This window comes from Brachyhypopomus gauderio, unplaced genomic scaffold (assembly GCF_052324685.1).
Source record: "Brachyhypopomus gauderio isolate BG-103 unplaced genomic scaffold, BGAUD_0.2 sc105, whole genome shotgun sequence".
Taxonomy (NCBI): Eukaryota; Metazoa; Chordata; class Actinopteri; order Gymnotiformes; family Hypopomidae; genus Brachyhypopomus; species Brachyhypopomus gauderio.
The window spans coordinates 220,027-238,466 of NW_027506926.1; the positions used below are offsets into that span (position 1 = coordinate 220,027).

The 18,440-nt window shown below is 41.8% G+C and overlaps 3 protein-coding genes across 3 annotated transcripts in view; 2 read left to right on the plus strand and 1 right to left on the minus strand.

Moving 5' to 3' along the window:
* LOC143497286 (uncharacterized) overlaps positions 1-18,440 on the plus strand; it is a 192,410-nt gene that overhangs the window by 147,794 nt on the left and 26,176 nt on the right. The window contains exon 4 of the mRNA XM_076993176.1: positions 4,797-5,226. Within this exon, the coding sequence (XP_076849291.1) occupies positions 4,797-5,226 (430 nt within the window). The remainder of the gene's footprint in view (positions 1-4,796; positions 5,227-18,440) is intronic.
* On the plus strand, positions 6,579-9,404 carry LOC143497296 (uncharacterized). The gene is made up of 2 exons (XM_076993190.1): positions 6,579-6,829; positions 7,767-9,404. The coding sequence occupies exons 1-2, from the start codon at positions 6,703-6,705 to the stop codon at positions 8,432-8,434; spliced, it is 795 nt and encodes a 264-aa protein (XP_076849305.1). The 5' UTR covers positions 6,579-6,702; the 3' UTR covers positions 8,435-9,404.
* On the minus strand, positions 15,023-17,315 carry LOC143497293 (uncharacterized). Its single transcript, XM_076993187.1, has 3 exons — positions 16,739-17,315; positions 15,460-16,404; positions 15,023-15,300 (listed from the first exon to the last, which is right to left on the minus strand). Exons 2-3 carry the CDS (start codon positions 16,401-16,403, stop codon positions 15,210-15,212), a joined length of 1,035 nt encoding a protein of 344 aa, XP_076849302.1. The 5' UTR covers position 16,404; positions 16,739-17,315; the 3' UTR covers positions 15,023-15,209.

An 18,440-nucleotide genomic window follows, 5' to 3' on the forward strand; every position in this document is an offset into this window, starting at 1 on the left:
GGATTTATATTTCCTGGTCGGAAAACGTAAGCGACACGTAGGAGATGTTGGATTAAATGCAGCTCCGCCCCCTGGACCGACCAAAAGAAACTATGGACGGTGGGAGGAGTTGGATCTAGATCTAGCTCCACCCCCTGGACTTTTGCTTCTGCAGCGACGATACTTGTTGGCAACGCTGCTCTTACAGACAGAGAAGAGACTTTGATGAGTCCACGTACGCAGCAGTCGGTGCGTGCGGGAGAGTTAAAAAGATTGAGTATTAATCTTTTTACACGAGTATTGCTCCAAATCAATATCAGCGTTGGTATCGATATTTGGATCGATCCGCCCACCTCTACCTACCATCACCATCGGACATTACAGACCACAGGTTTCCTTATTCTCAATATCAGCATCGGGCGTTTAGTGGAGTTGCGCCTATTGTCGTGTTGGTGTTTGGAAGTGTTGGACTACTGGTTGACCTGTAAGTACTTAACTTAGTAATACGTACCACTAACACCTTTTAACCACATCTTAACCACACTATTTTGTTCGTTCCGTTACCTCACGGTTGAATCTCGTGTCTTGACTAAGTTGGTGGAAAATTCAATGTGTTAAAGTGTTTTTATAATGGATGTTGTAGCGCTAACTAACCCAGCCAGATAACGTAGCTACTTATTTGATACTATACGAATATAATTATATTTGGTTCTTTTGTTTAGTAGCTCAGTGGTTCCTGTTACAAAGATAAAAGCTTATATGCTAGTTATGTTGTACGGTTTTATTACAATTGCTTTAATGTGCGATTTGATTTTATGCTGTTATAGTGGATGTATTGTAATGTTACATACATTTGATTTAGTTTGGTTATTCATTGGAGTGTTTTTACGTTTAGGTGAAATCATATAGATAGATATATATGTGTGTACTTTTCCTAAGCCCAATAACAACATTTGGGAGAAGCTTTGACGCCCCCTCAGGAACTCCTTTAGAAAATGTTTACTGTGTATTGTCTCCCCACCCCCACATTGAAATGTAATTTTTCGCCCTTTATTTCTGATTATTTTCCCATTGTTAATCGGTCTTACCATTTATCTATGTAGTAAATGACACTACTAACATGTATTATTTGAAGCTTGCATGTTAATGTTGTCACCCTGGGTGCATGTAGTCTTGGTAAAGGTCGTAGTGATCTGTGGGATCAGCATTTGAGTTTTCAACCCATCTGTCATTTTCTCCAGTTGTTTGTACATTGTTATTTATTAGTGAAAGACAATATGAGCTCAAATATACATTTTACTAAAACGTTATGTTGGTGTTTATAGGAAGATATGCTTTAGTGCAGGCATGTCCCAGCACAGTATAAAATGCCCTTGTACAAAAAAAGCTATTTTATATTTCACCAGAAGATGGCAGTAGATCTCGCCTATACTGTAGATCTCAAACACCTTTTACAGCATTATGCAGAAGCGCCCCCTAGTGGGCCCGCCGGCGGGCCCAGCTCCTTTACGGCGATATAAAACATATTAAACATTAATGAATCTCCGAACAAAAGCGCTTAAATCAAAATTTCCTATCCCATCTACATGCCTACCGAGTTTCAGCCGTCTACGTGCAGCCGATCGCGAGATATCCGGCTTTGAAGTTGACCACAAAAGTGCACCCCGCGAGGGGGTCTCCCGACATATCCGTTTACAAAACATATTTATGTTGTGAAATGTCTTAATGTTTTGTCACCTAAAAATCGTTTACTAATAAGGCTTTAATTTAAGACCTTAACAGCGTAGATCCGTTGTGGTTAAGTACCTTAAAAAGCTTGCTCACCTCACTGCAAAATTTTCCAAAATCCGCTTCCTGAATGAGACACTCCGACAAATCTGCCCCCTAAGCGTCACAGAAGCATTCTTAACGCTGATTTGACCCCTCATTACAAAGCTGCAGCGGTTCTGCTTTGATTTGAGTGGTTTTTATTGGTCTAAAGTGGGGTAGTGACTTTGAGTGACAGGTTTTACAACCTCTCCCACGGCGAGGTGCGAAGGGGAGGGGGGGAGGGTGAACCAATAAGCCCACAGAGACAAGCTGGCGCCTCAGAAGTGATTGAAAGCTGTTCTAACCAATAGTGTACATCCTTCCGAAGCTAGCCAGCCCTCATATGACATGATTGGTCAAGTATATTTTTAAATTGAGCCCTCGGAAACTGGCGCTTCATTTCCAATTTCGGCCGCTAGCATAGCAACATAAGCTAACCCTTTGCTAACCTAAGCTAAGCTCCCCAGAACACACTGTTCGGCGAAACTGAAGCAGCCATGGATTATTTTGTTCGTTTTTATGCGGATTGTGGATACTTTTGAACATAAACGGATTACTTTGTGTGGAATATATGAGCAATTTTCGGAATTTTCGCCAACCCGGAAGTAAGACGGTACACCGGCTACGACGCGATTCTACGTACTGTGAGTAACAATGGATAATTTTTCATAAGCGATATTGTACAAAATATATATTCTAATACTAAACATTAACTAAGCGTTAGATTATAAACAGTTTTAGAGCGTTTGAGTGCTGCAGCACTCTGTATCGTGTCGGATGCTACCGGAGTTGGCTACGGTAACCTAGCTTATGCTGTCGGACTATATTGGACATAAATATGATATCATAACGTTCATATTTGGACATGAAATTTAGTCATTGGAATTTTCTGGTCTTGCTGTAATATGTGCAGCATTGTTGTTTGTCGTAGCTCCTCGGTTTCGTGTAAGGAATTTGTTGGCATGTTAGCTTAGTTGGCTAATGGTGTGTGTTGGGTGTGGCATATTTAGACATGGGTGTGGTGCACTTGACATACCTTGGATAAAGCTGAATAACTTTTCAATGCTTGCATGGATTTGCTCCATTTTTTCTGTGTTGTTAGAAAAGACCCTAGCGAAATTTATTGTAATTTCTGATACCTAATTTGAATAACTATGTGAATATACATTCCAGTCATGTTCAAGTTCAAGTCAGCATTTGTGACATTCCTGGCATATTAGCATCTGCAATAGAGGCTCTAAAATAAACCAAATTATGTGAATATGATACTGAAGTGTATTAATATGTTCCCCCAACTGCCTACTTCAGTTTGAGCCATGAATGATAATTTTCCTATATGTACAACTTGAGATATCTAGTTTTAATGTGAACTATGTCAAAAATGTTAAAAATGGCCACCGGGTGTGCGAATCTGCAGTATAAGGTTAACAGATACGCTGTAAAAATGACATGGCATTTAATACGAAATGGCTCCGAGATCTATGTTGAGAAACAGTTTGAATAAAGTAGATGTGTTAGATGTACACCACGTGTGCATGTACATGTTTTTTTTTATTTTAATAAATGTGAAGTGTGGAATTTAAAAATTATTTTATTCTAATAATTTTCAGTCCAACAGAAATGTTGAAGAAGTTGTCTTAACAGTGATACATTTGAGATCTTCTGAAGAGGTGAGTTATATTTTAAACATGTGACTGATAAATTTCTCAGTATAATCCAGATAAATAAGCAACAGTTTAAAGCACACACACAGCCTACAGGTAGCCTGTAGGCACAATTGTACCTTTTGGATTTGAATACATAATGCAGCCTTGTTTGTTTTGGGTGTCATTACACACACAGGCTGGATTATACCTCCTTTAACACAATATTAACACAGTATCTCCCATTCTCATTACACACACAGGCTGGATTATACATCCTTTAACACAGTATTATCACAGTATCTCACAATCTCATTATACACACACAGGCTGGGTTATACATCCTTTAACACAGTATTAACACAGTATCTCCCAATCTCATTACACACACAGGCTGGGTTATACATCCTTTAACACAGTATTAACACAGTATCTCCCAATCTAATTATCCACACAGACTGGGTTATACATCCTTTAACACAGTATCTCCCAATCTCATTACACACACAGACTGGGTTATACCTCCTTTAACACAATATTAACACAGTATCTCCCAATCTCATTATACACACACAGGCTGGGTTATACATCCTTTAACACAGTATCTCCCAATCTCATTATACCCACATAGACAGAGGTATAGACCCTTCTGATCACGACAGTAACTCTGCTATGGAGTTATAATGCTGCCCAAACATTGTAAACAAACAGAACATATTCCACAAATATTCTATTTGCAAGCAAACATAACATGACTTTCAAATGAAAACCACGACTTACAAATGCAAAATGTGATAGTTGTTCATTCATATGTGACTTTCAAGCAAATGCACAGCAACTTACTAATATATCACACTACACGTACAAATACGTACGTACAAAAAATGTCCTTTGTGGACACTTTTAGCAGGAGCGCTTTCTAAAGAGGCACATTAAGTAATCGTGTGCACAGGTGAATTTTCTGTGATGTGTTGGTGCTGCCCATAGATTAATTCTCTGATGCACAATAATTAAAAAGATAAAATCACACTGCTGGAACTCATAAGGAGCTTCAACAGACCAAAGCACTAGCCTAGCACTGTCTCCTGATGGTATTTAGCATGAATGTCTTTAGCATTATGCAGAGCCCAAATGGTTCTTTGTCATGATTGTTTCATCTTCATCTCACAATGAATTTGCAATGTCTTTTTCCTCTAGGAATCAATGCTGTAAACGTTACCTACATAAACACATTTATCTGTGAGGAGTATGTCAGACTGTTGAAATCAGTAAACATGGAAAAGGAGAAAAGCTACAACTGCTTAGAGTGTGGAAAGAGTTTTACTAAACACAGTCATCTCCAGCAACACCAGCACATTCACACAGGAGAGAAGCCATATCACTGCTCAGAGTGTGGGAAGAGTTTTACTAAACAAAGTCATCTCAACGAACACCAGCGCATTCACACAGGAGAGAAACCATATCACTGCTCAGAGTGTGGGAAGAGTTTTACTCAACAAAATAATCTCAAAACACACCAGCGCATTCACACAGGAGAGAAGCCATATCACTGCTCAGAGTGTGGGAAGAGTTTTACTAGACAGAGTCATCTCAATGAACACCAGCGCATTCACACAGGAGAGAAGCCATATCACTGCTCAGAGTGTGGGAAGAGTTTTACTACACAGAGAAGTCTTCAACTGCACCAGCGCATTCACACAGGAGAGAAGCCATATCACTGCTCAGAGTGTGGGAAGAGTTTTACTCAGCGGAGTCATCTCCAGCAACATCAACACATTCACACAGGTAAACAGTAGTGGGAGACTCTGAGCACAGACGTTTGAACGTTTCCTCATCAGTCATGAATGATTTTAGTTTTCTTATGTTTTCACTCTCCATGGCTAGGAGGCTAACTGGCATCAGTGTCCCTGCTTGGTTATGAATGTGATTAGTTTGTTAGTGTAAATGTTGATCAGCACATAAGAGATAGTAGTTGGTAATTGAACATGAGAAACGTTACCGGATAACAATACAGAGGGGAATATATGAAAGACCACATATACAAATATGCTCCGTACCCCCCAAAAAATGTTTTGGTACCTCTGGGGATTCTAGGGGTGCCACCAGGGGCACATGAGCTCAGGGTGGCCGCAGGTCCTTAAAAAGTCTTAAATGGTATTAAATTTCATTTTTGCCAAATAAGGCCTTGAAAAGTCTTATTTTGTCTTAAATTTTCAACCAAAATGTCTTAAATTTGCAGAGCTAAATTTAGGGAGGAATAATTCCGTCAGCCATGTGTTGAACTTCGGGGGCGGAAATCGGTAGCCATGCATTGCTCAGCCAATACAATACAATTGCACAAAGCAATTGTGTTGCTCGCAAGTATTTCGGCCTTTACGAGCACCCGTAATTTTTGGACTGGCGGGATCAAATTTTCATGCGGACTGTGTGTATGCTAACGTCTGTTCGGAGAGATGGGAAAATGTAAATTTAGCCAGAAATGATTGGAAAACCCAAAATATTCATGGTGGCTCAGAGCCGTCACAGATACCAGCGAGGCAAGCTGTTCGGTGTGCTGCAAAGTGTTCAAGCTCGGCACGATGGGGATTAAAACGGCGGATTCCCAAATGAATAGCGTAAAACATGTTGCCTTCGCGAAGGCTCGTCAGCAGCAGCCTGCAATATCAACGTTTTGCTCTGCTGCTAGCAGTATAACAAAAGAATCTGCTCAACCTAGCATTCAAGCTGTATGTGGCTCTACAAGTACTTTGAAGGCTGAGGTAATATGGGTACTAAAAACAGTTACGAGTCACCAGTCATACCGATCAAATTAAGGAATTGACTCATTTTTTAAAGCCATGTTCCCTGATTCCGCCTTAGTTAAATCATTTACTTGCGGAAAAGATAAAACAAGATATGTTACAGCATTCGGTCTACCTCCATTCTTTAAAAAAGAGCTGGTGGTAGAGGTGAATTCTAGCAGCGAGTTCATCCTCATGTTTGATGAAACCCTCAACCACAGCACTAAAAACAAGCAACTCGACATCCACGTCCGTGTCTGGAAGGACGACCGTGTCCAGTCCAGGTTTCTTGGTTCCCAGTTCTTGGGACACGCGACCGCCCAGGACTTGCTTCACCGATTCAAAGTGAGTTAACTTTGTTTTCTGGTTGTTAGCCATTGAATATGTCTTGTCTGAGCCTAGGCTAGCCTTGTCTGCTTTTGAAAATAATTATAACTGTTCCCCAGGACTGTGTCCAGGATCTGCAGCTGAGGAAGTTGGTGTCCATTTCCATGGATGGTCCGAACGTCAATTGGAAGTTCTTGGAACTTCTGCAGCAGGACCATGCAGAGGAATTTGGTTCTCAGCTGATCGTGGTGGGAAGTTGTGGTCTGCATGCACTCCATAACTCCTTCAAAGGTGGTTAGAAAAAAATGTCAAACTTGGCTACAGATGTTGCTGATGTTAAAGTTTTGCCAATAATTTCCAATGGCAAACTGCTTGATTAGGTTAAAAAGCCTTTAATATGCCGCGCTGATGCGTTGCCACAAGTGTCTTCTACAGAGCCTATCCATTAACCAGGGTGTCCGCAGGGTTGTAAAAAGTATTAAAAGCAATGTCTGACTTTCATTTGTACATTTTCATATAATTTTTATTTATTATTACTTTTATCAGATTAAAGTTATTTCTGTTACCATTGTGGGTTTTTCTGTCATTAACCAAGGAGTACCAACAATTTTATCCACGTGTGTATAGGCTTATTGTGCCACATATGTAGCATGAAATACAACTTTTAAGCTATGAAAATTCACAAATAAAGGCTTTGTCATTAGATATAGATTCAAAATCAGGATCAGGAAAGCACAAGTCAGGGACATGGCCAAAATAATGTGGTAATCAGGTTTTACCCTACCACTCCTGTCAGGAACTCCAGAGTAGGCATCAGAGCACTGTAAGTGAATGCAGAGAGCTAGAGTTTAGGCAGGACTGCGTGGACTGCATTACAAAAATAGTCCAAAAACTTCAGATGAAGAGCCCGTTGAAGTATGGTATTGTGAGGCAAATGGCATCCTTGGACCCAAGAAACATGTTCTCTGACCCGGACTTGTCCAAGGAGAGAATGAAACGTCTTGTGCAGAAGTTTCTGCAGGAAGGCCAGCTGTTAGGAGGCGTCTCTGCCGGTACTTAACAATACAAAAGCTAACAATACAGAAGCTATTAAATTTGTTGTATGTGGTCACAATGAAATATCATATGCAATATAAACTTGGGTTTTTCAGTCATCTGTCTGTTTGATTCATGGTTAACTTCCTCACCTTGACGTGTGTGTGTGTGCGTGTGTGTTTGTTTTTATCAGGTGATGTGATAATCCAGCAGTTTGAAGCATGCTTGTCATTGGAGGCAAAATCAGAGTCCTTCTCTGCATTCCAGCCGATGCAAACCAGGCTTGATGTTTTTCTACATGGCCACCTGTGCAAGTCCTATCCTGAGCTTTGGACTTTCTGTAAGAAGCTTCTGCTTCTTTCCCACGGCCAATCAACCATGGAACGTGGCTTTTCTCTCAATAAGGAGGTAGAGGAAGACAACATGCAGGAGGATGCCATTGTGGCTCAGAGAATCATATGTGATTATGTGTCTGTCTGTGGGGGAGTTCTTAATGTGCCCCTGACAAAAGAGCTCCTGGGAGCTGCTGCTTCGGCCAGGTCACAGTACCGCCTTTACCTGGAAGAAGAAAGAAGAAAACAGGAGAGCCAGGCACAGAAACAAAAGAGAAAGGCTGCCGAGGACCACGTTGAGGAACTAAGAAAAAAGAGGGTGGTCCTGAACGAAGTGGCCACCAGTCTTGAAAAAGATGCCGACAAGCTTGCTGAACAAGCCGAAGGGAAAGCAGGAAACCTACGTGAAGCTGACCCCCCCCCCCCTCAAACCCAAAATGCTGAAATAACACTGCAGTTCGTTTGTGCCGGGTTTGTGCCCATTTGTGTTGTAAATATTTTCGTTTGTGCTATTAAGGCTTTTGCGTAATTTAAAAATACATTTTCTGACCTGTGACGTCACGCAGCCCCCCCTCCACGCCCAAATTTCTCCAAATTAGTAGAGAAAGTAGTCTCATTCGTTTGTGCTACATTTGTGCTTGTTTGTGCTGGTAAAATTAACGCTTCAATCACTTGCTTTGTCAAGTTACATTCATTTTATTTTTCACACGCGTGATGTCACAAGCCCCCCCTCCTAGACCAAATCACTCCAAGCTAGTCTCGTTCGTTTGTGCTACGTTTGTGCTCGTTTGTGCTGTTGAGATTAAGCTTTGTGCTTTTATGGTTTTTAAAATAAAACCGATTCTTTTTATACGCGTGGTCACGCAGCCCCCCCTCCATGTCCAAATCGCTCCAAACTAGTCTCATTTGTTTGTGCTCGTTTGTGCTGTGAAAATTAACATTTGTGCTTTTATGGTTTTTAAATTAGGCTATAACTGGACCTTTTTCATACGTGTGATGTCACCAGCCCCCCCCCCCTCCACGACCAAATCACTCCAAACTAGTCTCGTTCGTTTGTGCTACGTTTGTGCTCGTTTGTGCTGTTAAAATTAACGTTTGTGCTTAACGTCACGAGCGCACCTCTCACGTGTTTAACTATAGCTATACAGTAGAATGGGCTGCATGATGTTGGACTACAGAAGGGACAGGAGGTGAGGGGGAACAGAGAAGGCAGAGTTTCTGGATGACATCAAAGCTTCTGTTGAGAGATGTATGAGGATCTTAATGTTCCCTTATGCAGATCAACCACATCTTTGTCTAGAAGGCCTCTGTCCAGAAATCTTCAGAGGTGTTGTGGGCAGTGGAGAAGATCAGGAGACTGTCCTCTTGCTTCATTGCTGAATTACCAGAGCAGCTCCAATGATGTTTTATGTTGACCTCTTGAAAGTTTCTGCAACATATGAAGCAGGGCATCCACATTCAGGGACCACTCCTTCTCCTGGCCATCTACAGTGGGGAAAATAACTATTTAGTCAGTCACCAATTGTGCAAGTTCTCCCACTTAAAAAGATGAGAGAGGCCGGTAATTGACATCATAGGTAGACCTCAACTATGAGAGACAAAATGTGAAAAAAAAAATTGAGAAAATCATTTTGTCTGACTTTTAAAGAATTTATTTGCAAATAATGATGGAAAGTAAGTATTTGGTCAATAACAAAAGTTCATCTCAATACTTTGTTGTATATCCTCTGTTGGCAATGACAGAGGTCAAATGTTTTCTGTAAGTCTTCACAAGGTTGGCACACACTGTTGCTGGTATGTTGGCCCATTCCTCCATGCAGATCTCCTCTTTGCAGTGATGTTTTGGGGCTGTCGGCGGACAACACGGACTTTTAACTCCCTCCAAAGGTTTTCGATGGGGTTGAGATCGGGAGACTGGCTAGGCCACTCCAGGACTTTGAAATATTTCTTACGAAGCCACTCCTTTGTTGCCCTGGCAGTGTGCTTGGGATCATTGTCATGCTGAAAGACCCAGCCACGTTTCATCTTCATTGCCTTTGCTGATGGAAGGAGGTTTGCACCCAAAATCTCACAATACATGGCCCCATTCATTCTTTCATGTACACGGACCAGTCGTCCTGGTCCCTTTGCAGAGAAACAGCCCCAAAGCATGATGTTGCCACCCCCATGCTTGACAGTTGGTATGGTGTTTTTTGGATGCAACTCAGCATTCACTGTCCTCCAAACACGACGAGTTGTGTTTTTACCAAATAGTTCTACTTTGGTTTCATCTGACCATATGACATTCTCCCAATACTCTTCTGGAACATCCAAATGCTCTCTAGCAAACTTCAGACGTGCCTGGATATGGACTGGCTTAAGCAGGGGGACACGTCTGGCACTGCAAGATCTGAGTCCCTGGCGTCGTAGTGTGTTGCTGATTGTAGCCTTTGTAACGTTGGTCCCAGCTTTCTGCAGGTCATTCACTAGATCCCACCTTGTGGTTCTGGGATTTTTCCTCACCGTTCTTGTGATCATTTTGAGATCTTGCGTGGAGCCCTAGATCGAGGGAGATTAGTGGTCTTGTAGGTCTTCCATTTTCTGATTATTGCTCCCACAGTAGATTTCTTCACACCAAGCTGCTTGCCTATTGCAGATTCAGTCTTCCCAGCCTAGTGCAGGTCTACAATTCGGTTTCTGGTGTCCTCCGACAGCTCTTTCGTCTTCACCATAGTGGAGTTTGGAGTGTGACTGTTTGAGGTTGTGGGCAGGTGTCTTTTATACTGTTAACGACTTCAAACAGGTGCCATTAATACAGGTAATGAGTGGGGGAAAGAGGAGCCTCTTAAAAAAGAAGTTACAGGTCTGTGACAGCCAGAAATCCTGCTTGTTTGTAGGTGACCAAATACTTATTTTCCACCATTATTTGCAAATAAATTCTTATTATTAATTGAGAATTGATTTTCTCAATTTTTTTTCACATTTTGTCTCATAGTTGAGGTCTACCTATGATGTCAGTTACAGGCCTCTCTCATCTTTTTAAGTGGGAGAACTTGCACAATTGGTGACTGACTAAATACTTATTTTCCCCACAATGGAAACATTTGCATTTAACCATTTTACTAGTACCTTTATTATATTGCTATAATGCTCATTTATTTTCTTTTGTCGCTTACTGAACTTGTTTTTTTATTTGTCTGAACCACCAAACAACACCATCTCATTCAATGTATGTGGTGTATTGTTGATTGACAAAGTCTAAAATGTTGATTTATATGTACAGTACATTCAATGCATGGATTGCAAACCATTTAAGTATACTGCTCTTTACTCACATTCAATAAAGTACTGTTCTTTTGCACATGCAAACACTCTTTGTATAATGTCTTGCTTGATAGCTGCCTTAAGAAAAATACTGTATTACTGACACAAAAACACTGAACTGAATCTAAACGCCTTCATTATTTATTAACTTCACTAAAACAGTTGAGCAATGGCTTACATTTTCATACTAGTTCAAGCTGCCAATAATTGTAAACATATGAGTGAAAAGTGAAAGTAATATTGATCTTCCAATAATGAAATTGACTGACAGGAATCTTTGTGTGAATCATTGTTTCTGTGGGGATGCAAAAACACAAACACACAACCCTCATGCAGGAATCAGCACTTCTGCAAAGTGCTAATCATTTTCTTGATGAAAACACGAGTCAGAGGTAGGAGATAATGCATCTTATTTGACATGGACACTCAATATTGAAGTAATTCATACAATGTTGTATGTTGTAATGTGATTAAACCATAAATGTTGCAGTAAGTTGTACTGTACTGCCATTCCCTTAAATGCAGGCACAGCTATGACTTTATCAAATACACAGAGCATGAAATTATGTATCTACAGCCATGATTAAGTAATTGATCATACATATTTAGCATGTAATAAAACTAGCAAGCTGCAAGTGAACTAGCCTTAAATGCAGGCACAGCTAAATGCAGGCACAGCTATGACTTTATCAAATACACAGAGCATGAAATTATGGTTTGTGTTTAAGTATCTACAGCCATGATTAAGTAATTGATCATACATATTTAGCCTACATATCTAGCATGTAATAAAACTAGCAAGCTGCAAGTGAACTAGCCTTCCTAGCCAACTATTATGGGAAAATCTTTGAACGTATCAGTTTTGGTGGTCACCATTTGCAATGGTGTGGTCACCCACAGCCACACTGCTGGGGCAGCACTGTCCATTGAAGTTGCTGCAGAGAAGGATTATGTGCTGCAAGATTTCCCCATCAACCTCACCTGCAATGAGCCCTTCATTCTAAGGGGTGTTGTAGCATTCCGTCCGGGGCCTTACTGGGCAGCCCCAGTAAGGCCTTACTGGGTAGCCCTCGGGTATTACGTCGCCTACTGCCGGAGACCTTTCTCTGGGTGGCAATGCTTCGAGGACCTTTCCAAGGGGGTTTCCACTGTGCCTGACAAGCATACAATTACACCACATGTTTTTGTGATGCGGTCGGAAGATCCGACTCATCACCAACCGCAGGGTACCAACCCAGAGACAAGTAATGACAATCTTTTATATTATTATGGACTACAGTTTGATATGCATGGGTATTGAATGTATGATGACGGCCGTCGAATGTGTGGAGCGTATGTGTGATTGTTGTGTGAAGGTGCTGTGATTTTAGATTACCGGAGTCGGGAGAGAGGAGGCGTGACCCGCACCTGCTGGGGGAGGGCCCTATGATTTAAAAGGCGTGAAAGAGAACCCGCAAGGGGGGAGCACCTTGGCTATGGCGTTGCTTCAGGCCTGACGCTGTTGACTTTGTAGTTGTTTATAAAGAAAATAAAGTGTGCGAAAAGAAAGAAACGGAGTCCTGAGTCCTCTGAAACTTTATTCCCAAGTGCCTCCATACCACTACTGGCTCACTCTACCACAGTTTTGTCTTTGGATAGAAGTTATCCATTCTAGGTTAGATTGCTGTCCTACATACAAACTAGTTATTAACCTTCTTAAACAGATTGTCTGAAGATTATCTGTATCATTGGAGATTATTATCAGGGTAAGCTCGTGCTAACTTAGACACTATTTAATGTTTTTTATACATTAAATATTGATACATTACCTGAAAACAAGGTCAAACATCTCTTTTTATCTTGACAATCCACTGGCGACGGGTGTCTGGGTTGCACGGAAATCGATGGAAAGATAAGATTATACCTTTCTCGCCTTTGATATGAATTACAGCCTGGCACACAACAATGACCAACACAGTGTCAATACAGTGTCAACACAGTTTGTGTAGTGTGTGGATACACTCCTTGAGGTATCATCTTCCCATCACTAAATTACAGCTGCCACACAACAATGACCAACACAGTGTCAATACAGTGTCAACACAGTTTGTGTAGTGTGTGGATACACTCCTTGAGGTATCATCTTCCCATCACTAAATTACAGCCTGGCACACAACAATGACCAACACAGTGTCAACACAGTTTGTGTAGTGTGTGGATACACTCCTTGAGGTATCATCTTCCCATCATTAAATTACAGCTGCCACACAACAATGACCAACACAGTGTCAATACAGTGTCAACACAGTTTGTGTAGTGTGTGGATACACTCCTTGAGGTATCATCTTCCCATCACTAAATTACAGCCTGTAGTACTCCTTCCTGATTGAGTTGTCGTTTGAGTGAGTGGAATATGCTTAGCTTCAGAGTTATACGTGTTTAAATACTAGTTTCATTTTTAATATCTGTAAAAAAAAGCCGTTTCTGAAACGTGCTTCTCTGTTCGTTGGTAGATTTCCTTCATTCTATAGTTGTGAATGTGAGTTATTGTCATCATTTAGTCTCCATTCGTGGTATGTTGAGATCCTCATGGATCTTTTTCCTGGGTGTAGTAGCAATGTTCTGGCATTATGGCGCCACCTAGTGAAAGATGGAGGCTTTGCGAGTCTGCAGGGTGTAGAGCAGAGAGGTCTAGGTGGTTGTGTCATATTCCTTGACTATTTATTGTTTATACTATAAGTGATAGATTTGGAAATGAGAGTGTGTTCTGAATGTGAGGGCGAACACCTTTATCCTGTTGTTACAGACGGGCCTTGGGGGGTATGTTTGTGTGTGTGTGTGTGTGTGTGTGTGTGTAGTCTCTGCTGTTCTTGGGTAGGAAGAAGGTACTAGGTACTTCTGTTAGGCCCAGTAGCAACAGGATTCCAACGAACGTTCATTATCTGATATCTACATACTGTGGATCGACTGGTGTGAGGGAATTATTACCATGGCGCTGGGTGTGTGCTGTGTACAGAGTGGGCACACCTAAAAGAACACATCACTAAAACACTCGGTCATCGGCGCCATTGCGATGCCTTCTGAACGTCGGTCGGCCTCGATTTGGTAGGAGGGAGTGGGTGCGGTTACTCAGCAACAGCGTGGGGGGGGGGGGTGGACGCAAAACGCAAGACGCAGCCCAAACTACACCGCCGACCTGCACGACTGGTCCACCCCTGCATGTCTCAACAGCTTCATGGAAACGGATGATTCTGGCCTTTCTTATGTCAAAGGCTCCATAAAGCGTTGGTCAGAGGGGCGGCATTTCAGTCCTCACATACAGGATGGAAATCAAAGGTGTCATGGTGCATCTGCTTCATATACAGGGTTGTTTCTACCTCCGATTGGAGGAGGTTGTTTTTTTTTTTTTTTTTTTGTATAGTCAGTATGTTGAAATTGCATCACAATCCACATTTCTTTGCTTGCTCAGATGCTCAGTTGAGGGCACATGAACCTTCATGAATTTCCTGGAAGGGGCATCGTAAAAGCAACGGTTCAGTGGCCCTAGAGTTCCTGCTGAAGGGCCCTGCTGGAGAGGGGGCTCCTTAGAATCGGTCCACTTTCTTTCTGGGGCAGAACACATGACGAATGATCACTTAGTTAAATTAGTTTTGCATATTTTAGGTAAACTGCAATAATTGTTGTGTGTATAGTTGAGGTTTGAGGGGAGTTTGTTTGCAATAAAGGTATTCTGCTGTGTACAGTTCTTTTTTTTTAAGATTTACTTTTAATTGTTCTTGTTTCTATTTTTGTGTGATGGCTTCAAAAAGAACAAAATAATTTAAAAAAATGTAAAAGAAATCTTAGTATTTTTTTAGGGTTTTTATTTTTATTTGGTCTTAAAATATGGAGGAGACAGGTCTTTTATTCTTAAAATAAAACAGAGGAATTATGACGAGTGTGAGGTTTTGTTGGTGTCAGACTGGTGTGTGGTTGACTGCAGACACGTGGCTCTCTGGGTTCGGTAATTGGGAGGACATGGTCTAGAACCTCCACTGCTGTATACATGCAGTTGTTGACAAGCTGCCAGGTGGAGCATAACGTGATCCAATAATGACTCGTCCCTTCTGGATCCTGTTACAATTACAAACCAAATAGTTTCAGGTGTCATTTTTCTTTTCGTATTTACCAGACATTGTCTGAACACAGCTTTACTTGAAGCAATATGATATATAGTATATAATATACTAATCTCATACAATGTATTTCTGCTAAAGAGTGCAGTGATTGTACCTGGACTTGCGTGGCATAAAGGAGACAGACTGAAGAGGGCTTGACACATCCAGAGTGATGAGCTTCACGCTGTGTCCTCCTTCACGTCTTTTAGGCACGCCTTTGTCTCCTGGTCCCTTCAAGCCTGCCTTGCCAACCTGGCCTTTGCCCTGCCTGTGGGTGTTGGCATCAGCCTGGCAGTCCAGAGACGCACGGTCCTGGCTGAGCTGAGGCACCTGGGACGGGCGAGGCGGAGACGAGCAGGCGGCTCTGCTCTCTGCCTTGTGTAACACCGCTCTCCTGGTGAGCAGCGACTTCTGACAGCCCAGATCACGGCAACGCTGGGATGCCTCCAGCTTTGTGCTGCGCAGGGACGCTGAGGCGAGGCCCTCCAGCCCTTTGTAGCAGACCTCACTCTTTTCAGGTGTGGAGTACAGTGAGGAGCTGGGGCATATCTCCTCATTCCACACCTCGCTGGCCTTATCCTCCACCTTTACAGGGACCTTCCTGACATGCTGGTGGGTTGTACCAGGATTGGGGCTGGAGGACACCTTAGTGTGGATGGCGGCTGGCCCTGAGATGGCTGGAGCTGCTAGAGTGTGAGCAATCTTCACACTCCTGTTACTGCTCTTGCAGCCTGGCTCTCCAACCAGGGAAGGGAACCTAGTCTGACTGCAACGCTGGCCTGCATCAAGGCATATGTCTGTCGTCTTGCCACCACGTTGTCCAGCTATGGTAAATAGTTTAGCACACCTGCTAAACTTTCTCAAGTTTGGAGAGACTTCAGGTTCCCTTTTCTTCCCCTGTGAGACTTCAGCAATAACAGGGAAGTGGTGGCTGTTTCCACCTCCCTGTTGAGGATGTGCCTTTTCTCCCAGATGGATGCTGGGTAGTGTTGTGGCATTCCTCACTTCACTGAAGTTCTTTGTAGTTTTGCCATTTCTCATTATGCTGATGGATGACATACTGGGAAATAGAACACAAATCTACATGAGTTTCAATAGTTTATAAATGCACACCAGTTTATCTCTCTAAACTTGTCTTACCATTCTCTTAATCTTAACAACAAAGATGCAAGATAGACAGATTTTAAATATCACAAAAGTACATAATGTAATTTATAAGAATCAATATTCCACTAAATATCTTAATCTAAAAATTATATGTTAATCTAGGCTAGTAAAATAAATATATTTAAAAACATTTATTAATCTATTATGGATCCTTTCTTTAAATGAATAAACCAGCATAAAGTATCAATTCCCTTGCTTTTATTCCTGGTATAAAATTTTAGGCTTACCTTTGATATCGGAGAACTGTAATTATCCAATGAAGAAATTAGAATTATTCCTTAGAGGTATGCAGTCTGTATTTTGAAGTGTACAGATTGTGTTGTTTGTCCGTAGTCTTTTTTATCCAATTTGCACAGGCACCGGTAACTGACTAGATCAATCACTGACTTTATCAATCAATGATAACGGCATAGGCAGCTGGGGCTTTTCATACGTGCGGTTCGGTGACTTCATATACACATACTGTGACGCAAAATAGTCGACTATGTCACTATTAAAATATGCTTCAGGACTGTGTGGAACTCTGTTACTGTTAGAAGTATATTGCTTTCTCTCAATGGCAGGGGTTAAATAATGTCGACATAAAACTCGTGTTCTGTCGAGTCCTTTTCCCTATGGAGCAGGGAATCACCATTAGGTCGTGTTTTGCGTGTGCCGGCTGTACAGCTGGTAGTGCCGCGCGACGCTCGACCACTGTCTCGAGCTGCTGCCGCGCGCTGCTCGCCAAGTGCCACGCTACTGTCCCGCGACATTCACGAACTGAATCCAGACACTTGCACATCGTCCTACAACATTCACAAAGTGTTATTCGTAATATTCGTAGCGGCTCAATTCCAGGGGTGGCCAACCCGTCATAGACCAAGAGCCACTTTTCTTACTGTGTTACGGCAAAGAGCCACATCGTACATGGGCGAGTGTAATCTGTTGAGCGGGAGGGGGGGGGGCGGCGAGTGTAATTTATTAGCTGTGAAGACAGTCAAATGCGTGTTTTCCACTACGCCGGTTTTAAAAGTATTAGCGGCTCGCTAGGCTTGTAAACTAACCGCGCACCACGAAAATGTAGCAGTGTACAGGTGAGCCCGCGGACCGGCTGGGGAGCCGCATGAAACCAGGCAAAGAGCCGCATGCGGCTCGCGAGCCGCGGGTTGGCCACCCCTGCACTACGTAGAGACGCAGAACGCCAACACAAAAGTGAATTTACATACACTATGGCCATGGGATAACCTGTTACACGATCAGGCTGAATATACTTTAAACCTAAATTCTCTGCATAACGACAAAATATACATATTTTTGTCCTAGATAAAATGTGTTTATTTTTATCAAATATGTTAAAGTGCACACTTAATACTATTGTCAGACATGAGGTCGCGATCACCCGAATACTAATCAGCTGTTTTCCATTAACGCTAATTAGAACACCTGACCTGTCTGGTCCTACAGTGATAACCACAAATGCCTCTGTGTATGGGCTCTACAAAATCAGAAGAGGTATGTTTCTTCTTCTATATCAGTAGGGAATAACACACACTGGACATCTGCTAAATGTTGTAAATTTAAAATCGGGTAAAACCTAAATTTACATTTTTTGTAGACAAAATCTAATAATTTTTTTCAGTCACAGTAGCTGTGAAATGCTGCCCAATATGTCAAAGGCAAGTTCGATTTCAGGAAAATTTAACAGGGTACCACCATTTCAACAACAAATCCCTGCTGACTATACAACTGTGTTCAGTGCTTAACACAGCAATAAAGGTATATGGTGCCTTTAATGTCATACCATGCCATACTAGTATGTAATTTCTTCATTTATTACTATTGAATGTTGTATATGCCAATTAATTTATTATGTATTTTTAAAAAGCCTTTCCTATTTTCCAAAATTAGAACAGTACAGCAATTGGGTGGTTCCTGTCAATAATGGAAGAT